Source organism: Ursus arctos, unplaced genomic scaffold (genome assembly GCF_023065955.2).
Source record: "Ursus arctos isolate Adak ecotype North America unplaced genomic scaffold, UrsArc2.0 scaffold_18, whole genome shotgun sequence".
Classification (NCBI taxonomy): domain Eukaryota; kingdom Metazoa; phylum Chordata; class Mammalia; order Carnivora; family Ursidae; genus Ursus; species Ursus arctos.
Window position 1 is genome coordinate 55,741,135 of NW_026622852.1, and position 22,193 is coordinate 55,763,327.

Consider the following 22,193-nt stretch of genomic DNA (forward strand, 5'->3'; position numbering starts at 1 on the left):
CGTATAGCACATTGTCTTTCTCTGTATACATGTTTAATGGAATGCTTCATCCTGATTTCACTTTTCATTTTTGAGAGTCGGGTTGTGTAGCCATGAAAGTTAACACCAGACTGAAGTCTAAAGAAAATTACTGCAGGCCTCAAATAAATCGGTGTGAATTTTAGTGAATGGTCAGTTCCCTGTCTAGTGCTGATACTATTCTTTGAGAAGAGATGAGTTTTTCCTAACTGGTAAGAAGACTTACGTGTCCTATGCTATGAATAGATAGGTTCAGAATTATTTTCAGTACTTCTGTAGGATAATTTTGTCTGTATTATAGTTAATTTCATGGGTGGGAGAGCAAAAGCCAAATGGATGTGTGGTTGGAGCAACAGAGTGCAGTGGAACATTCCTAGAGCGTGCTGAGTTACTTTATAGGAGCTGACAAATGAGAATAAGCAACCGCGTGTGTTCCCCGGAGCCCTAGGCCGGCACACCCAACCTGCTTGCCTGTGTTGGTAGCTGCTTCTGTCGCAGTTAAAAAGGTTGAGTTCTGTTGTTTTGTTTTAATTATAACGTTCTAATGATTATATTAAAGCCTCTTTTATTTTCTCTGTTCAGTATGGTTCTCGGTATAGAAATATTGTATGATTATTTTGATTGTTTTGGTACACCCTCCTCCAGCTACCGGAAAACTCAAGTCATTTGCCTTCTCGCCTTTTCTTGTAGGAAATTCGGCGCCTTCATCAATACGTGAGATTTGCTGTCCAAGATGTGAACGACGTGCTAGACTTAGAATGGGACCGGCATCTGGAACAAAAGAAAAGACAAAAGTGAGCGAGGTCGCTCATCCGCCACGGGCCCTGACTCAGAACCCGGCGGTGGTTCTTTCTCTTTGACCCAGTCACTGTATTTCTGGAAATCTGTTCGACAGAAATTATAGCAACCTTTGCAACAGTTTACATAAAAGAATTTATATTGCAGCACAATTTAGGACAGTGAAAAGTTGGATTCAACCTAATGTTAGAAGTTAGAGGAGTGGCTGAATAAGTCCAGTCACATTTTTTTCTTAACGTGGAGTACTGTGTAACCACTGAATTTTTTTCCCCCCAGAAAATATGGAAGAGGTAAGATAAAAATCATACTGGATGATCTCAGTTTGGAAGTCTAAACATAGAAAAGAGGCTAGAAATAAATCTGTCACAATATTCAGTTATATCTGTGAGATGGGATTAAGAGAAATTTTTCTTTTATACTTTTCTGTATATTCCAAATCTTCTTGTTGAGAAAACATTCCTAATTAGCGTGGATAACTGGGAAGAGAGGCGCAGGAAAACCTTGTACTACCCTGGTCTTCTGTCCCCAGATGTTTGGTTGTATGCCATCTGTTTCCCTGAAGGAATAGAAGGCGATACTTCGTGAGAACAGTGAAGTGCCCACAGGAAAGCCGAGAAACAGATGAGCCCTCAAAGTGCTCGGCTTCTGAAACACCTACACTTGATTATTGTGATTAGGCCTGTAAGGAACCAAACTGGGAAATGATCTGTTTACTTGTTGTTCTGTGGGATCACAGAACTTGTAAGTGGGACAAGCTGGGTGTGATGTCAGGGGCTGGGCTAGAGTGTGCTTAAAATTCAGTAAACAGAATTTAATATGTCATATTGTACAACACAGAGGAAGGCTTTTTACCTGACCTGAGAGCCTCAGTTTGGAGCACAGGTAGGGGAAGGTGGAGGTGAGCCTCGATGCTGCAGACGCTGGTCTGGGGGAGGATTCTGTGGCCTGGGCACTTGTCCCCTGGGCAGTCGATCCCCATTAGAGATTTCCCAGCTCACTGCGCTGGTTCTGAATTCATGTTCAAGCGCGTGGGAGGGACTGGCTTGACCTGACAGCAGGAGCCTTCTGTTCTGCGTGACAGATGGATCGCTCTCTGCCAATTAGTAAGTTGCTTCTTACAAAGTATATGATGCTAACAGAGAGACCAGGCTTTCTTCCCCTTTATGACAACCGTGGATTTTCTACTTTACATGGTTTTTTTTTAAGTTCCTTTTCTGCAGAGTTTAAGTTCATAAATCTGTACTTTTCTAGCGCATCTCTGTTTTGAAGTCCTTCTAAATATTACCTTGTACCCTACTGAAATGCCTTTTTAAAAATTTATGTTGAACTGCCCTGTCACCAGAAAGAAAGGGCCTGTTGTTCCTTTCTTGTTTTAGATCTTTCAGGTGGGGTACCTCCTTGTTCCTACACCAAGATCTTATCCCAGTGTTTCTTAACAGCACCCTGAAGAAATGACTGATTCCCATAGATCTCTAGTGGACCCCAGGGCTTTTTTTTCTTGGTGTAATTGACATGCAGGAAAATAGACAAACCCTAAGTATGTAGCTGAATGCATTCCCCCCCCCCATTTTTGACACTCCCCGCCCTTTTCTTCCCCGGAATCTCTGTGAGGTTTTGTCTGATGTTGCTGGCCTTTGCTACAGGCCCAGCCTACTTACCCTAAACTTCTCCTTCCTCATTCTTTATTTTCCTTGTGAAGCTTTCATCCCGTTTTTATATTCTGGTTAATTTCCCGATGCTGCCTGTCCACCGGGGGTTCTCCATTTTATTCTTTCACTGTTAAAGTTGTAGTACTTGGACCATTCATGTTGAATTCTTTCCTCCTTGCTGTCAACAGACGCTTGCTTGTGCCAGAGCGGGAGACCCTGTTTAACACCCTAGCCAACAACCGGGAAATCATCAACCAGCAGAGGAAGAGGTTAAATCACCTGGTGGACAGTCTCCAGCAGCTCCGTCTCTATAACCAGACCTCCCAGTGGAGCCTTCCCTCGGATGTCACCTCCCAGAGCGGCACTCATGGGTGTGCAGGGGAACAGGCCTGTCGATGCTACTGGCACTCGATGAATGTGGTTGAAGGAATAGATAACTGTTCGGGAGTCAGGCGCAAAAGTCGTAGAGCAGTTCAGATGTGGGTTTGAAAGTGACTGCTGTTGCCTGTGTGATCCTGGTCAGGTTCCTCACCCTCTCTGATTCTTTGTTCCTTTGGCTTAAAAATGGGAGTAACAATACCTGCCTCAGGGGATGATTGGAGAGTTAAATTAAGCGTGCCAAATGAAACAGGCGCCCGTAGACGTGGCAGAGTCTCTAGAAATAGCTCTGTTCTTTCGAAAATTACCTGGTAGAATTAGATTGATTAACGTGTCTAGAAGCTCAGACTTGTCATTTTGTTTGAGTAGAAACTTTCAGGCCTGGCAGTTAGATAGTTTACTCCTGAAGTTACCAGGCTGATTTAATGTTTCTGCCTTTAAGCCAAATGTGTACGTTCTAACTGCGCTTTGTGCTACAGCTCTGTTAGTGCTGTGTTCGCTGGGGGTTGGGGAGGGAGGGTGTTCGAGATTGTAATCTCTTCCTTTTGGATTGATTATGTTGGTTGATTGGTCAGATTTCCTGTTTCTGTGTTGGGGAGCCTTTCATCTCTCACATTTATATTTGGGGAGATTTCTTACATCATAGTTGGTTTGTATATAACATGATCCTTTTTCAGTTTTGACAGTGACCTCGAAAGTCTCCGTAACGCTTTGTTGAAAACCACCATAGAATCTCACACCAAGTCCTTGTCCAGAGTGCCAGGTAAACACATTTTTCTCATTCTTTAACTCTGTGTTTTCTTCTGTTGCCTTCTTAAAAACCAAGTCTTAAGCACTTACGGGTTCATGAATTTCTTGTAGCTAAACTGTCCCCTGTGAAACAAGCACAGCTGAGAAACTTCTTGGCCAAGAGGAAGACCCCCCCAGTGAGATCCACTGCTCCAGGTAAAGGGAACTGGTCCTGAATTTTTTAGTATCACACATGGAGTACCTGGTATGGAAGTAGGATGGAAGGAGGAGTCTGTGTGTATCCGTGTTTGTGTTTTCCTTTAGTTCTTAATAGGAAATAGAGAAAATGTCCCCAGAATCTGTTGTGCATCTGAATATTAGAGTAGGGAGCAGCGTATACATACTGGACAGGGCAGTTCAAGGTAGTTGCCGTGGCTCTGACATTGTGTTCTGCAGTCCTTCAGTTATGTGGTGGTGCTTCCCAAGGGTTTGGAGGAGCCTGAGCTGGCACCAGGGACCCAGGCCTCCGCTTTGTCTGGAGATGCTTTACTTGTCTAATTTGTATGGGCTTTTGAGTAGAATTGCATTCGGGTAGGGGGAACTACTTAGGAAATAAAGCAAAAAACTGCTGATAAGGGAATGATGGCACAATGCACTTGTGGAAAAGAAGCCATGTGACTAATGAAAAAAAAGTTTGGGGCGCCTGGGTAGCGCAGTCGTTAAGTGTTTGCCTTCGGCTCAGGGCGTGATCCTGGCGTTCTGGGATCGAGTCCCACATCGGGCTCCTCTGCTGGGAGCCTGCTTCTTCCTCTCCCACTCCCCCTGCTTGTGTTCCCTCTCTCGCTGGCTGTCTCTATCTCTGTCAAATAAATAAATAAAATCTTAAAATAAAAATAAATAAATAAAGGCAGACGCTTAACCGCTGTGCCACCCAGGCGCCCCTAAAGATTTTATTTATTTGAGAGAGAGAGCCATCCAGTGAGAGAGCACGAGCAGAGGAGAGGGGCAGAGGAAAAGAGAGAAGCAGACTCCCTGCTGAGCAAGGAGCCCGATGCTGGGCTTGATCCTAGGACCTCAGCCAAAGGCAGCCACTTAACTGGCTGAACCACCCAGGCGCCCCTAAACATTTAATTTTTAAAGTTGTGAACTATAACACATGTACAGAAAAGAACACAAAAATGTCCAGAACCTTGTCATTGCCAACTTCCTAGACTCCTCTTGTGCCCCCCAGACTTCCTGCTCCCAAGAGGTACCACTGTATGAACGTTAATGAAAGTATGCCTTTGCTTTTATTTGCTTGGTTTTTTCCTTTTGATATTTGTAATTTTTACTTGCTATTTTGAAAAATTTCAAAACTCCAGCTGCAAGAATAATACTGAGCACCCACTTACCCTTCACCCATATTTCCCAGTAGCGTTGGTCACAATTGCTTGATTTTTCTCCTCTCCACCACACGTGCTCACATTATTTTTATTATTTTTTTAATGTATTTATTAAGTTTTTTATCTTAATTCCAGTATAGTTAACATACAGTGTTATATTAGTTGCAGGTGCACAATACAGTGAGTCAACAATTCTGTACATTTCTCAGTGCTCATCATGACAAGTGTCCTCTTTAACCCCTATCACCTCTTTCACCCAATTCTCCACCCACCTCCCCTCTGGTGACCAGCAGTTCATTCTCTATAGTTAAGAGTCTGTTTCTTAGTTTGCCCTCCTTTCTCCTTTTCTCCCCCTTTGTTGGTTTGTTTTGTTTCTTAAATTCTACATATGAGTGAAAACATATGGTATATGTCTTTCTCTGACTCCGTTTTTCGCTTAGCATTATATTTTCTAGGTGCATCCTTATTGTTGCAAATGACAAGATTTCATTCTCTTTTATGTCTGTACACACACCCACCCCACATCTTAATCCGTTCATCTATTGATGAACACTTGGGCTGCTTCCGTAATTGGGCTATTGTAAATAACGCTGCACTAAACACAGGGTGCATGTGTCCCTTTGAATTAGTGTTTTTCTTTGGGTAAATACCCAGTAGTGCAATTCCTGGATTGTAGGGTGGTTCTATTTTTTATTTTTTTGAGGAACCTCCATACTGTCTTCCAGAGTGGCTGCACCAGTTTGCATTCCCACCAACAGTGCATGAGGGCTCCTTTTCTCCACATCCTCACCAACACTTGTTTCTTGTGGTTTTGATTTTAGTCATTCTGACAGATGTGAGGTGGTATCTCATTGTAGTTTTGAATGCATTTTCCTTATAATGAGTGATGTTGAGCATCTGTCCGTGTGTCTATTGACCATCTGTATGTCTTTGGAGAAATGTCTGTTCTGCCCATTTTTAATTGGATTGTTTGGTTTTTGGTGTTGAATTGTGTAAGTTCTTTATGTATTTTGGATTCTGATCCTTTATGGGATATGCCATCTGCAAATATCTTCTCCCATTCAGTAGGTTGTCTTTTAGTTTTGCTGTGCAGAAGCTTTTAATTTTGATGTAGTCCCAATAGTTTATTTTGTCTCCCTTACCTCAAGAGATATATCTAGAAAGATGTTGCTACGGCCAATGTCAGAGAAATTGCTGCCTGTGCTCTCTTCTAGGATTTTTAGGGTTTCAGGTCTCACATGTAGGTCCTTAATCCATTTTGAGTTGATTTTTGTGTGTGGCGTAAGAAAGTGGTCCAGTTTCATTCTTTTGTATGTGGCCGTCCAGTTTTCCCAACACCATATGTTGAAGAGACTCTCTTTTTTCCATTGTATATTCTTTCCTCCTTTGTCAAAGACTAATTGACCACGTAAGCATGGGTTTATTTCTGGGTTTTATATTCTGTTCCTTTGATCTTTGTGTCTATTTTAATGTGCCAGTACCATAGCATTTTGATTACTGTAGCTTTGTAACATAACTTGAAATCTGAAATTGTGATGCCTCCAGTTTTGTTTTTCTTTTTCAAGATTGCTTTCACTATTTTTGATCTTTTGTGGTTCCATACAAAGTTTAGGATTATTTGTTCTAGTTCTGTGAAAGATGCTGTTGGTGTTTTGATCGGGATTGCATTATAAATGTGTAGATTGCTTTGGGTAATATAGACATCTTGACAATATTTGTTCTTCCAATCCATGAACTTGGAATGTCTTTCTTTTTTTCTTTTCTTTTTTTTTTTTTTAAGATTTATTTTTTTATTTCAGAGAGAGAGTGTGCGTGCAAGGGGGGCGAGGGGCAGAGGGAAAAGGAGAGAGAGAATCCCAAGCAGGCTCACCGCTGAGCACAAAGCTCAGGATCCCAGGACCCTGAGATCATGACCTGAGCAGAAATCAAGAGTCAGACGCTTAACTGACTGAGCCACCCAGAAGCCCCTGTGTTTCCTTTTTTTTTTTTTTTTGTCGTCTTGAATTTCTTTCATCAGTTTTTTACAGTTTTCAGAGTACACATCTTTCTATTATTATTTTTGATGAACTATTTGAAAATAAGTTGCAGACAGGACTTGTTACTGCTAAGTATTCCAGCATGTGCCCTTCAAGAACAAGATGTTCTCTTACACAATAATACAATGATCAGATTTAAGAAATTTAACATTGACAGGGGCGCCTGGGTAGCGCAGTCATTAAGCGTCTGCCTTCGGCTCAGGGCGTGATCCCGGGGCTCTGGGATCGAGTCCCACATCGGGCTCCTCTGCTGGGAGCCTGCTTCTTCCTCTCCCACTCCCCTGCTGTGTTCCCTCTCTCGCTGGCTGTCTCTCTGTCACATAAATAAATAAAATCTCTAAAAAAAAAAAAAAAGAAAGAAAGAAATTTAACATTGACAGAACACTGTTATCTTATATGCAGTCCATACTCACAATTTGCCAGCTGTCCCTCTTATGACCTTCATAGCACCTCTCTTAAAAATCAAGGATCCAGTCCAGGATTGGACATTACGTTAAGTTGTCATTCTCTTCAGTCTCCTTAATTTTGCTTTTCTTGGCAGTTTTATTACCTGAGCAATGTCTCCTCAGACACTGTCACTTGGCGTCGCCTGTTTTTTGGGTTTTGCAGGCCGTGCATATCCACGCATTTATTCTCTGGATGGATTTTTCTCATTCCACATCAGGTTGGTGAGAGTAACCCATGCTGGCATGGGAAGCTGTGATTTGTTTTGTTACTGCATAGTGATTGGCTGTATAAATGTGCTACATTTGCTTATCCGTTCTCCTCTTAGTGGACATTTACTGTTTCCAGTTTGTGGCTGTGATAGAATAGAATGTTGTTCTGAACATCTTTGGGCACATGTGTACTCCTTATATTTGGTCACGTGGCCAGGAATGGAATTGTTGGCTCCTACTCTGTCCACACACCCAGCTTTAGTAGATTCTTCTATACGGTTTTCCACAGTGGTTGTACCAGCTTATTTTACTTATACCATCAACGTATGACTATCTCAGTTTTCTACATTTTTGCCAAGCCTAATATTGTCAGTCTTTTTCCTTTTAACTACTTTTGTGTAACCTGTGTATGTGTTACTAAGTATTTGGTTAGTAGTTGACTTCTGTGAAGTGCGTGATTGCATCTTTTGCTCATCAGTCTATTGGTTAATCTGTCTTACTGATTTATGAAAGTTTGTATTCATTCTGGATTCCAGCCCTTTGTTGGTTATATGGATTGTAGGTACTCACTTTTCGCTTTTTTCCCTCTTAATGATGTCTTTTGGCAAACAGAAGTGCTTCATTTTAAAATAGACTTACCAGGTTTCTCTTTTGCAGTTGGTACTTCCTATGTTCTCTTTAAGAAATCCTTCTCTAGTGCTGGGTAACAGGAGTATGCGTGCACTTTTTTATTGTCTGAAAATATTAATGGTTCCCCTTTCAAATTGAGATCTACCATCTACCTGGAGTTGATTTTCTTTTAAACAGCTGCATCGAGGTATAATTACATATTAGAAAATTCATCTTTTATAAGTGTAGAGTATGATGATTTTTATTAAACTTGCAGAATTGTGTAACCATCACCACATTCCAGTTTTAGAACACTCCTACCACTCAGGAAGTTTCTTCGTGCTTGTTTATAGTCATTCCCTCCTCTGCCCCCAGCAGCCACGGATCTGTTTTCTTTCTGTAGGGATCTGCCTTTTTTTGAAATTGCGTATAAATGAAATCATATGTAGTTTTTTTGTTTGGTTTCTTTCACTTAGTATGTTTTTGAGGTTCGCGCATGACGCATAACATACGTAAGTAGTTCATGCCTTTTAATTGCTGAGTAGTGGTCCATTGTATGGGTATACCACATTTTGCGTATACTGTCTGGAATTGACTTGTGCATAAGAAATAAAGTATGGCTCACGTGTTTTGTGTTTAGAGATCGGATTGTCCCGGTAATGTTTACTGAAGAGACTCCTTTGCTCCCCGCTTGTGGCCACCTTTGTTGTAAATCAGTTATCCTTATATGTAGGTCTCTTGGTGTCATACAGTGATTAGAAACCACTGCTACCACACTGCCTTAATTACCTTGTACTAAAATAAATCTCAGCACGGTTCTTTTTCTAGATTCTAAAGCTGTGCTGTCTTAATACAGTAGCCTATTTAAATTAATAAAAACTAAATTAAGCTAAAAATTCAGTTATACAACCCTAGTAGCCACATTTCTAGTGCTCAGTAGGCACATGTGACTAGTGGCTACTGTAACAGGATAGTAGTAATTTCATTGTCACAGAAAGTTCTGCAGTCTAGGACAGTGGTTGGCAACCTTTTTCTTTAAGGGCTGGGTAGTAAATATTTTAGGCTCGCTGGTCTCATGGTTTCTGTTGTACCTAATTCAACTCTGCCCTTGTGATAGGAAAGCAGCTACAGACAGTATTCAAATGAGTGGGCATGTCAGTGTTTCAGTAAAACTCTATTTATAGAAACAGGTAGCTGTCCCATGGTTTTAGTTTGCTGACCCATGATCTAGAATGTTTTGGCTCTTCCGGGTGCTTTGCATTTCCATATTAATATTGGAATTGTCTTTGTAAATTCTGTCCCCCTCAACCCTCGAAGAAAAGTTGCGATTTTTATTGGAATTGTATTAAATCTCTAGATCGACTTGAGGGAATTGGCATTTGTACCGTGTTAATCTTTTAGTTCCTAAACATGGTGTATTTTTATCTGTGTCTTTAATTTCTTTCAGTGTTTTCTTTGTAAAGAACATACACATCTTTTGTTAGATTTATTCCTATGAGTTTAATATTTTTGATGTTGCTGTAATGGTGGATTTTCTTCATTAAATTTCATTTTATGTTTTATTTTATGTTAGATGTGATAATAGAAATATATTGAATTTTTTGTGTGTTGACTTTGTATCCAGCAACCTAGCTAAACTCATTTATTCAAATAATGTACGTAGCTATTTCTTGAACTTTCTATGGGAACAGGTGTAGTCTCTTTAGGTACTAATACTTTTGTTTCTTCTTTTTTTGGTCCTTTATTTTTCTTACCTTATTTCACTTGCTAGGACCTCCAGTGCAGAGTCCGTTAAAGTGGTGAGTGGGCATCTGTAGTTCCCCATGAGATGGGAGGTTTGCTGTGTCTACTGAGATGATGATTTCTTTTTTTTTTTTCTGTTAACATGGCTTTCTGCCTTTTCTAACCTAAGTTAGGGTTTATGCAGAATAAGATTCTTTAGGTTTCAGTGGGGCCCCTTTTCTAATGCCAGGAAGGTAGCCGCATCCTTGATCCCAGCAGGGAGCAGGCATATCAGCTGTGAAGACAGAACCATCAGGAGAGTGGGCAGGCCAGGCTCCTGGCCTCTGTGAGTGAGCATAGCCATTGCATCTCTCACGCAGTGGATCTCCCTCCATCCAAGGTCAGTGAATGGCATCAATAAAGATGAAGGAAGGAAACACGAGACCTCCTGGGTTCTATCAGACCTTGGGAGTTAACCATAGTTATGGCAGTCTCTATCCAGTTCTTGAAGGCGATGAATGGGAATTATCTTTCGTTGCTGTTACCTCTCAGGAACTAAGATTTTAGAGAACTGTTTTAGAGCAGTATGGCCCTAAGAAAATGTGGGGTTTCTACTTATTTTCTGTGCGTTACAAGTCACCACAGATGTAGTGGCTTGAAGTACCACCTATTTATGCTCTCACAGTTGTGCGTGACAGGAGTCCAGGAGCAGTGTGGCTCCACTCTGTCCTCTGCTCCGGGCTCCCAGACTCAGGTCAAGATGTTGGCTGGGCCGAGCTCTTATCTGGAGGCTCTGGGGAAGAGGCCACCTCTAAGCTCATTCCCCTTGTTGGCAGAATTCAGCTCCTTGCAGCTGTCGGACTGAGGTCCGTGTTTCTTTGGCATGTGCTCCCAGGCCCTTCATATGCCTGCCAGCAAGAGCACGGTGAGGTCTTCTCGGGCCTCAGCTCTCTGACTTCCTCTTTTGCTTCCTCTCTCTGCCTTTAAGGGCTCACGAGATTTTACTTTGGGCCCACTTGAATAATTCAGGATATCCTTCCTATTTTAAGACCAACTGATTAGTAACCTTGATTATGTCTGCAACATCCCTTTGCCATGTGAGGAAACGTAACCATGGTGTGGCCCCAGGGGCAAAGGTCATGGGATCACCGTTCCTCCCAGCACAGGGTTTGGTAATATTGTTAAGAACATGGTCTTTCAAGTCAGATGCAGCTAGATTTGAATTCTGGTCCGCCACTTAGCAGCTTCAGGACCTTATGCAAATACTTAATCTTTCTAAGTATTAATTATAAAGTCTGATAATAGCAGTTTTTCGTTTATAGGATAATTGTGAGGATTAAATGGAATAATTTATGTAGATCCTTTGTATCGCATCTGGCACCAAATAAGTTCTCAGAAGATACGCACTGCAGTTTTACTAGCGGTGCTGGTGGTTATGGATGGAATTTCCAAGTAACCCTGCTGCCTATTTACTTGCATGAAAATACTCTGGCCCAGTGCTGTCCAGTAGAACTTTCAGTGATGAGAGATGTTCTGTATTTGTGCACTCCAGTATGATAGCCCCACGTGGCTGGTGAAGCTTGAAGACTTGCAGTTTTCATTTAATTACTTCTAATTATTTTTAACTTAAATAGTCACATATGGCTAATGACCGCCAAGCTGAACAGTGCCGCAGCCCCAGCAGGTAGCATGGGTTTTCAGTTGCATTTGGTGAGTGCGACAAATAAAATCTTGCAGAGTGATGTGCCTGTCAGGCAACCAAGTCAGTTAATAGTAGCAGTGCTTTTAAGTAACTTTAGAAAGGGCTAGGTCTTGGTTTGGTTTGTGTTTTTTCTAGTATACACGTAGTCCTATGTATTCCAAACTAGTGTGAGGCCTTACTTCATCATTTATAGAAGCGGAAAAAAGAGGGAAAGTCAGAATTAGTTTCAGTCAGGAATTTTTTTTTTTTTAACCTGATTGATTTAAAAGAATCATTTGAGGGTTGGGGATGTTGGAGGCGTGGAGACTGAGGACATTCGGTCTTCCCCAGTTCGTGTGACCTGTTCTTAGAAGTTTGTCGTTGGCGAGAGGCTCTTCTGTGCAAGCTTGTCTGGTACTTTCCAGGTTTGTTGGTATTCTGTCTGTGAGAACTTGTGGCTGCAGCTCTAGGTCTCCTGCACAGCAAGCATTCTGTCTCTCACTTCAGATTTTGTTTGACAGTCAGAATGTTCCTGTCCTACACCGCTCGGTTTCTCAAAGCTTCCTTGGAGCAGGGCCGGCAAACCGTGTATGTTCACCTTCCACGACAGCTTCTTCCACTTAAAAGAAGTTGTAATTCAAGTGTTTCTAAACTGGGTATTTCTGTATCGACAGTGAAAATGACACAGCTTGCAGACTTACTCGAATCGTCTAACTTGTGTTTTGTTTTGGGCTTGGTAGCCAGCCTGTCCCGGTCAGCCTTCCTATCTCAGAGATACTATGAAGACTTGGATGAAGCCAGCTCCACGTCGTCCGTCTCCCAGTCTTTGGAGAGCGAAGACACGCGGGCGTCCTGTAAAGACGATGACACGGTGGCGCAGGTCCCACGGCACGCGCCTGTGGCGCGCACCCCTTCCATCCAGCCCGGTGTCTTGCCGCAGGCAACGCCTTTCGCTAAATCTCACCTGATTCATGGTTCACCTGGCGTGATGGGAACGTCCAGTAAGTGCACAGCGGGCTCCCTGTTAGGTCTGTGTCTGCTGGAGGAGCCGTACGTGGCTGTTATACTGTCACACCACTAAGTCCAGCCCCTCTCTGCTAATAGTCCAGAAATTAGAAGCTGAATTCTAAACATCTGAAAGAGGCAGGAAGAAGGGGCCCTGCAGGGCTCACACTGGCCCAGTTCTTCTGCTGAGTCAAGCTGGTATTTCTAAAATACCAGTGTGGGGCACCGGGCTGGCTCAGTCGGAGAGGCGTGCGACTCTTGATCTTAGGGTCATGAGTTCGAGCCCCACGTTGGGTGGAGAGATTACATACATACATTAAAACAAACAAAAAACAACAACAAAAACACACACACAAATGGGGTTTTCATGAGTAAGAGGAGGAGGCTGTTTGCCTCGCTCTAAAGCAACATCCACACTCATGCCTTTCAAATCCTAAATCATTTCAGCTCGTTCCTTGTAGCCATATGCTGCCCCGGAACTTGCCGGCTGCCACGCTTGGTGTCAGTATTGGCTCTCAGAGGTGACCGGTATCGGGCTGTCACACCTCCAGTTCAGTGTCAGGACTTCACATTGAAGGGACTTCTAACAGAGAACAAACACCCATGGGGCGGCGCTCGAATGGAGAGATCTTATGAGAAGAGAGCAGGGAGTTGACCTGCGTTGGCGTGAAAGTTCTAATCTCAGTCCGTATCAGAGAAAATGCTTGTGTCAAGGATTTAGCTAATAGAAGTGGGCAGGCACATCGCATGTGGCATCTTTGAAAGAAGTGCCAGCCTGTGAGTTTACTGGTACTTTTCCGTGTGCGTGCTTAAGCATTTTTAACCTTAGCGTTTTCCCTGCAACTTCACAGTGGAGGACTTGCCACTTTTCACTTTTGTGTATTCCTCTTCTCTGACCAACTGTCTCACTTAGTGTTTCTTTTTCCTTCAGTGTCGACGTCTGCTAGCAAAATCATTCCTCAAGGGGCTGATAGCACAATGCTTGCCACAAAAACCGTGAAACATGGTGCCCCCGGTCCTTCCCACAGCCTCTCGGCCCCCCAGGCAGCCGCCGCTGCAGCACTGAGACGTCAGATGGCCAGCCAGGCCCCAGGTAGACACGGTCGTGAGCCGCGGCCACTGCAGGCCAGCACAGCAGGTCCCAGGAGGCAGCTGGCTCTCTTTGCTGCCCTTGAGAAGAGAGGACTGATGGGACAGTCCTCCCACCACTTTGGGGAGCGGGTCCCAAGAAGGCAGAGACTAGAGCTGAAGCTTTTTCAGTTCAAGGGGAGGTATTAGACCCGCCTCATCCAGTCGAGGGGGAAATCAGTGGTTTTGGGATGAGGTGGTTGATCCCTACTTTTGAATCATGTCTGCTTTGAGCCCCAAATTAATCTTTGCTGTTAGATCACTTGATAACATTAGAATTGTCTCTCGGTGTCTTAAGGATCCCAGCCACCCTGGGAGGTGGGTATTAGTGTGCCCATTTTGCTTTCGAGTAATGTCAGGTTCGGGGAGAGTGAAGGTGACCCAGCCAATAAGCCGCAGAACCCGGCCTCCAGCCCTGTGCTCTTTCTGTTTCAGCACACTGTTTTCTTAGGTTGCCAGTGTAGCCTTTACAGATGGAGACTCTGATGAGCTCGTCATCGTCAGCACTTGCATTTGTCAATGCCTTGTGGTTATCCAGAACTTCCTGTGTTAGGATTTCTAGCTAGTTGGCCTCAAGGGCTTCAGTTGTCACTAGTAATCAGTTTGTACAAGCCAGTGGTTCTCAAGTGGAGGCTATTTTGCACCCCACACTCCTTCCTAGCAGTTGGCAGTGCTGCTGGCATCTGGTGGGTAGAGGTCAGGAATGCTGCAAAAAATCTTCAAATGCACAGGACACCCCCACAAGAAAGGATTATCCGGGCCGAAAATATCAGTAGTGCCAAAGTCGAGAAACTCTGCTAGAAAGCAAATATTTTTGTTTTAGTTGAATAAAATAATTTTTTAGTTTTATCATTGCTCAGAACACATATCACTTTGGACAGTTCTTTTTAAAAGACTAAAGAGACAGTGGTTTGATTTAGACAAAAAAAGATTACCGTTACTATAAAAGCATTCTTAAGAAAAGTTCAAATATTAAAACCCTTATTAAAGCATCTGAAATAGCTATGAAACAGCACAAACAAGATAACTTTTTAAGGTACCTTTGATGGGGCACCTGGGTGGCCCGGTCGGTTGAGTGGCTGCCTTCAGTTCAGGTCATGATCCCGGGGTCTTGGGATTGAGCCCCACATCAGGCTCCCTGCTCAGCAGGGAGTCTGCTTCTCCCTCTGCCTTTGCTGCTCCCCCTGGTTCTGCTCTCTTGCTCATGTTCTCTCTCTCAAATAAATAAAATCTTAAAAAAAAAAAAAAAAAAGAGGTACCTTTGAGCCTTCTGAAAAAATAGAAGTCTTGGAGGAAGCAGGATCTTGGCATTGTGCTGAATAGGCCCCAAATCAAGCTGATGGAGTCGATTATTTATAAACGGAAAATCTGCCAGGGTGTAGGATTATTCCACTCAGCAGGAGGTGGTGTGATCTCTGTTATCATTTTGGAAGCAAAAAAATCTCTAAGGTGTAGGCACCTTTGAACGTGAAAGATGCAGTGTGTGCAGCCATAGGCAAGACGAGCCTGCTCGCTTCTCTGAAGGAGGGAGTGAGTGAGCTGTCGCACCCCCCGCCCCCCCTTGGCCACCATGTTCAGCGGTGCCAAAAAACTGATCCAAGAGCTTTGCTCATACTTTCTTGGTAGTTAATTATAAAATGTCATTAAGTGTTTTGGAGCGCAGTTTGAAATGACAGGACTAAAAAAGACCCGCGAGCTGACACACCTAAGATAGATGAGGTGTCACGCCCACCCCTGTTGCCGTTCCTTAATTCAGGCCTCTTGTCCAGGCTCCATTTTCCACCTTATTCATGTGCCTGTCTCGCTAAGCCGTGAGCTCCTTTAGAGAAGAAACCGTATTTTGGACATTTTTTTTGTATTCCCAGCACCTAACAGAATCTGGCAATAATAAGCCGCCCGTGTGAAAGAATGGTTGGATGGATGGATGGATGGATGGATGGCAGAAATCCTTAATCTGAACGCTGCTCATCCTCTAGCTCTTTCTGCCCTTTTCCAGGATGAGCCAACAGTGTTGCAGGTAGCTCAGCTCTGCTCTATAAAAGCTGGCCAGGGAATTCTTTTTTCCTAAACTAGAACACTTGATTAAATTGCACAAAACCTCATCCCATAATGTTTATGAATGGAGTAGGCCAGCTCTCCCATTGAACACAGAGCTGCAGAACTGCCCAGAGTAGATTTCCTTTATATAATAAGATTACATTTTGCTTGAATTTGTTGTCCTGGTTATTCATTTGTGTATGGCTGGAATTTGTGACCCTTTACTGAAATTAATACGCCTCTCTCTTCTCTGTTTAAATAGCTGTAAGTACTTTAACTGAATCAACTCTGAAGAATGTCCCTCAAGTGGTAAATGTGCAGGAACTGAAGAATAATCCCGCGGCCACCTCTGCAGCGATGGGGTATGTTGCTACTTGGAGTGTGCTTCAGCCAATGAGTTCTTCTATAGTAGCTATGGACTGCCTGCAGGGGGCAGCACTGCTGCAGTCTTGCTGTTTCTGGCCGAGCCTTAGGTTCTCTTAGGTTAGATCTCTTTATCCACCGCACCCTGTCCCGGGCACAGTTGAGGGGCATTTCTTCACTTTGAACATAGGGATGATGAGGACCAGTGTCGTTCAGGGAGTTGGTGTCTGGTGATTAGTCCCGCGGCAGGAAGAGCAGCCACGGGACCTGTGTTTTTTTCCACATCATGCCTGCTCTCTGCCACCCCACAGAGCAGGTCTGCTCACTGCCCTGTTTTGGCCTTATCAAGTGGCCCTGCTTCACTAGTCCACCGGCCTTCTCTTTATTGCTCGTTGGTCCGTTTATCAACACTGCCTGTTCCAGGAATTTCTTAGTTATCTCAGGGCTATCCTAACGGCCAAAAACAAGCCTACCCACTTTCCTATCTTGTAGTGACCTTGAAGCTTTGGTATGCTGTTTATACCAAGATGGCATTTGTGGTTGTTGTGAACTTCCAAGGCAAAGAACTGTGCATTAGAGTTTGGGAATTGTAGCCAGATTCCTAGTGTAGGGAAGGCAAAGAAAAGCCACCAAAAGGCAGAATATTACATAAGACAGGAAAATCCAGCTTAATGGTGAAAGCAATATGGTCTGGTATTTCTGAGATACTTTAGCCATTAACCATGGAGAAGAAGCACCTCTTGGTGATTTCACTTAGCCTTTTCTTTTTTTTTTTTTTAATATATTTTTTATTTGAGAGAGGGAGTGAGAGACCACACAAGTTGAGGGAGGGCCAAAGGAGAGGGAGAAGCAGACTTCCCGCTGAGCAGGGAGCCCGACATGGGGCTCGATCCCAGGACCCTGGGATCATGACCTGAGCCAAAGGCAGATGCTCAACCAACTGAGTCATCCAGGTGCCCCCACTTAGCCTTTTCTTAAATTCTGTTTCCCTCAACTGGTTCGTCTGAACAGATCTCTGATCAGGACTTTGTCAGAGGAACAGATCTAAGTTTGCCCTTTTCTCTGACCTAAGAAAAATAGACACAAAAAACGAAGAGGAGTCTTGAAGAAACCTTCTCTCCCTTCCCTACGGATTTGGACTCCAGTCCAGTTATTGAATTTGTATGCCCAGCGTGGTGCCTGGAATGTAGTTCATTTTTAGTAACCGTGTGTCGAGTAATGCGTTAATGCTGAGCGTAACTGATAAACGCAGATTGGCGTTTACTGCCTCTTCCAGTAAGAAAGCTAGAGAGAGAAATGCATTCATTATGAAACTGCTTTCAGATTCTGGTAAGCGGTAGTTTCCTTAAGTGTATGTTAAGTAGTTAACTTTGTGTTTAACTTTTTGTGATTAGTATCGTACGGAAGACTTGTCGTAAGATGAGCTTACATATTTCTGTCATTGGCGTATCTTATGTTCATCGGCTTCATCCATTACATTCATTGATGAGCCACCCTGTTTTACGGAAGAGGGTTGATCTAGTGTGAACCCACAGCTACTCAGTCACTTTGGCGTCTGCGGCTTCTTAGCAGGCATCTGCTCTGAGTGTGATCCTGCCCTGGGTATTAGGGATGCAGTCATGAAGAAGACTCACCAAGTCCCCGCTTTCACAGCACTTATGTTTTAGGAAGACAGCCACTAAACTGGCAATTATACAAGCAGTTATTTGGTTTCAGTACTGTAAGTCCGATGAAGAAGTGTGGGCGTATAACGAGCCAGTCTGCTTGAGTCTGGGCTGACGAGGAGGTTGGTTAAGGGAAAGATACTTTAGCTGAAAGTGACCAGAAGTTGCCCGTGGAGAGAAGAGTGTCCTGGACAGAAGATGCAGAATATCTGGAAGCCCACACCTGGGACAGAGCAGAGCACGTTTGAGGCAGAGTCGAGAGAAGGCCAGTATGGCTAGAGACCTTGGCAGGAGGTGGAGTGTGAAGAGGGAGGCCAAATGATGTGGGGTTGCTGGTTTCTTTGGTTGTTACCAAAACACACCAGACACATCGTTTCTCTTTTTTTTTTTTTTTTTTTAAGATTTTATTTAAGAGAGAGAAAGCATGAGAGGGGGGAGGGTCAGAGGGAGAGGCAGACTCCCTGCTGAGCAGAGAGCCCGATGTAGGACTTGATCCTGGGACTCCAGGATCATGAGCTGAAGACAGACGCTTAACCGACTGAGCCACGCAGGTGCCCGGACACATCATTTCTTTCAGGAATTTTGGTGTTCATTTATTTATTATTTCAACAAATGCATAATTAAATACTTTTTAAAAAATTAATCAGTTTATTTTAGAGAGAGCACGTGAGTGGGGACAGGGGCAAAAGGAGAGGGAGGGAGAGAGAAAAGCAGACTCTGCACTGAGCGTGGAGCCTGATGCAGGGCTTGATTCCACGACCCCAAGATCATGACCCAAGCCAAAATCAAGAGTCAGACGCCCAACTGACTGAGCCACCCAGGCGCCCCTTAATTAAATACTTAATACACTGTTCTAGGTGCTAGGGATAAAACAGTTAACAAAACAGACAAAAAAAACCAACCAACCAACCCTGCCCTAGTCATGGAAAGACAAAAAGTGAAATGAATAAGTCAAATATGCAGTGTTTAAGATGGTGACAGGTGTGATGGAAGAAATCGACGTAGGCAGTGGATTTAAGGACTGTTATCTGGGTGTGGGCTACAATTTTAAAGAGGGTGGCCAAAGAAGGTGCTTCTCCTCCCTGGTTAATGACTAAAGTATCTCAGAAGCACCAGACCATATTGCTTTCACCATTAAGCTGGATCTTCCTGTCTTACATAAAATTCTGCCTTCCAGTGGCTTTTGATACTTGACATTTGAGTAAAGACCCAAAGTTCAGAGAGCAGGCAGGTCTCATGAGTATCCTAAAGAAAGCCCTAAGCACAGGGCCTGTAGCAGGAGCGTGTCTGGCAAGTTTGGGAAGGCTAGGAGGCTGCTGGTGGCTGGAGCAGGAGGGAGGGCGCCTGGAGCCAAGGTCGGAGCGGGGGCAGGGGCGGAGTTCTGTGTCCTCTAACGTCTAGTGAGCCTTGGTCAGGACCTGGCTGTGGACTGTTGGATGCTTTGGGGCAATTGTATGACCTGATCTGATTTGTTTTGTTTTTTAACCTTACCAAATTTTTTAAAATTGAGGCGTCATTTATATGTAGTAAAATTCACCTTCGTTTAGTGTAAAATTCTGTGAGCTCTGATAAACAGCAAAAGTTGTGATGACCTATGGTTTTAGCAGGAAGCTTCTGGTCCTTATATTGAGAAAGGAGTAGAGTAAGGAATGGTAGAAACAGAATCGTTGTGGTGGAATATATACATAACAAAATTTACTGTTTACCAATTTATCATTTTAACCATTTTGAACTGTAGAATTTTAGTGACATTAAGTCATTTACCATGTTGTGTAAGCCTCACCACTATTTATTTCCAGAACTTTCATTATCCCAGACAGAACCTGTGCCATTAAATAACTGTCCACTCCCCCCTCTCCGCAGTCACTGGTAACCTTTATCCTATTTTCTGTCTCTAAGAATTTGCCTATTCTGGGTACCTCATATAAGTGGAATCATACAATATTGGTCCTTTTGTGTCTGGCTTATTTCGTTTGAATTTTTAAGATTCATTCAAGTTGTAGCATGTGTCAGAATTTCCGTCCTTTTATGGCTGATTAATATTCCATTGTATGGATATACTCTATCCATTCATCTGTTGATGGACACGTGGGTTTCCCCCTCTTAGCTATTGTGAATAATGTAGACATTGTGTACTGTCCTTGTGCGGTATACAAGTGTCTGTTTGAGTCCCTGCTTTCAAGTATTTTGGGTAATGTTTTAGAAGCAAAATTGCTAGGGGCACCTGGCTGGCTCAGTTGGTTGGACATCTGACTCTTGATTTCAGCTCAGGTCATGATCTCAGGGTCGTGGGATCGAGTCCCTCTCCCTCTGCTCTTTTCCTCCTGCTCATGTGTGCTTGTGTGTGCACACGCGCTCTCTCTCTCTCTCTCAAATAAATAAAATCTTTAAAAAAAAAAAAAAGTAGAATTGCTAGATCAAATTGTTAATTCAGTATTTAGCTTTTTAGGCTAAACATAGTTCAAACTATTTTCCAAAGCAGCTACACCCTTTTACATTCCCAACAGCAATGAGAGTTCCATTTTCTCTATATCCTCACCAACACTTGTACTATCCATGTTTTTGATTATAGTCCTCCTAGTTGGCTGTTAAGTGGTATCTCCTGTGGTTTTAATATGCATTTCCTAATGGCTAATGATGTTGGGCGTCCATTTGTGCTTACTGGCCATTTGTGTCTTCTTTGGAGAAATGTCCCTTTAGATCTTTTGCCCATTTTTTAAATGGATCGTTTGTCTCCCATTCCTCAGATGGTTCTTCACTTTCTTGATAGTGTCCTTTGAATCACAAAAGTTTTAATGTTAATGAAGTTCAGCTTATTTATGTATGTATGTATATATGTGTGTTTGTATGTATGTATTTTGCCTGTGCTTTGGATGTCATATTTAAGAAACCATTGCCTAATCAAAGGTCATAAAGATTTACATCTATGTTTTCTTCTAAATCTTTTAGTTTTAGCTCTTATATTTAGGTCTTTGATCCATTTTGACTTAATTATTGTAAATAGTGTCACATTGTGGTCCAACTTCATTCTTTGGCCAGTGGATATCCAGTTGTCCCAGGACCATTTGTCAAAAAGACTCTATTTCCCCCATTAAGTTGTCTTGATAGCCTCGTCACATTGATTGGTTTTTGATTGCAAACCAATCTTTGATAACAATGCATTGCCCTTGTATATGGTTGGATTCCATTTGCTAAAATTCTGTTTGCATATGTCTTAATGAAGGATATTATTGTGTAGATTTTCTTGTGATGTCTTTGTTCAATTTTGGTATCAGAACAATGCTGGCCTTGTAGGGTGAGTTGGGAAGTATTCTTTCCTCTTCAATTTCCTGGAAGAGTTTATGTAGATTTGTTATTATTTCATCCTTAAATGTTTGGTAGAAGTCACTAGTAGAGCTATCTGGTCTTAATATTTTCAGTTTTTTTAATAGCTGTAGGACTCTTCAGCTTACCTACTTCTTTTTGAGTGAACTTTGGTAGTTGGTCTTTCAGGAAATTTGTCCATTTTATTTGAGTTGTTGAATCTGTTGGCGTTAAGTTTTTCATAACAGTCCCATATTAGTAGCCTCTCAGTGTGTTTAGAATTCATAGTGATTTCACTTCCATCTTTCCTGTTAGTGGTAATTTATATCTTTTTTTTTTTTTCTCCTCCTTATCAGTGTGGCTAAAGGTTTATCAATTTTATTCATCTCAAGGAACCAACTTTTGGTTTCACTGATTTTTTTTCCTATTATTTATCTACTTTATCTTTTTTTTTTTTTTTTTCATTTTTCTGTTTGCTTTGGGTTTCATTTGCTCTTCTTTTTCTAGTTTTTTAAGGTGGAAACTAAGGTCATTGATCTATGACCATTCTTTTCTAACACAGGCATTTGGTGCTATACCCTTCTAGCTTAGATCCACTCTGGTTACATCCCACAGATTTTGAATATGTTACGTTTTCATTTTCATTCAGTTCAAAATACTTTTGAATTTATCCTTTGGGTTTTTAAAAAATATATGTATACGTATGGATTATTTAAAAGTGTGTTATTTAGTTTCTAAATAATTGGATGTTTTCTAGATATCTTTTTGTTATTTCTAACTTAATTCCATTGTGAGCAGAGAATATGTTTTGTATGACTCGAAGTCTTTCGATTTATTGGGACTTCTTTCATGACTGAAAAAAAAAGAAAGAAAATCAATCAATGTAATACATCATGTTAACAGAATAAAGAGAAAAAAAAGAACTGAGATCAGGAAGGTTTTTCTTAAAGGGCCATACAGTAAGTATTTCAGGCTTGCAGGACATGTGGTCTGTGTCTCAACTACTCATCTTGGCCACTGTAGTCTGCATGCAGC

General features: G+C 42.5%; 1 protein-coding gene across 3 annotated transcripts in view; it reads left to right on the forward strand.

Moving 5' to 3' along the window:
• NUP214 (nucleoporin 214) overlaps positions 1 to 22,193 on the forward strand; it is a 94,713-nt gene that overhangs the window by 28,696 nt on the left and 43,824 nt on the right. For all 3 annotated transcript variants that reach the window (XM_026514203.4, XM_048223415.2, XM_026514204.4), the window contains exons 18-24: positions 709 to 812; positions 2,654 to 2,836; positions 3,521 to 3,606; positions 3,705 to 3,788; positions 12,399 to 12,659; positions 13,595 to 13,756; positions 16,091 to 16,190. In XM_026514203.4, the coding sequence (XP_026369988.2) occupies positions 709 to 812; positions 2,654 to 2,836; positions 3,521 to 3,606; positions 3,705 to 3,788; positions 12,399 to 12,659; positions 13,595 to 13,756; positions 16,091 to 16,190 (980 nt within the window). The remainder of the gene's footprint in view (positions 1 to 708; positions 813 to 2,653; positions 2,837 to 3,520; positions 3,607 to 3,704; positions 3,789 to 12,398; positions 12,660 to 13,594; positions 13,757 to 16,090; positions 16,191 to 22,193) is intronic.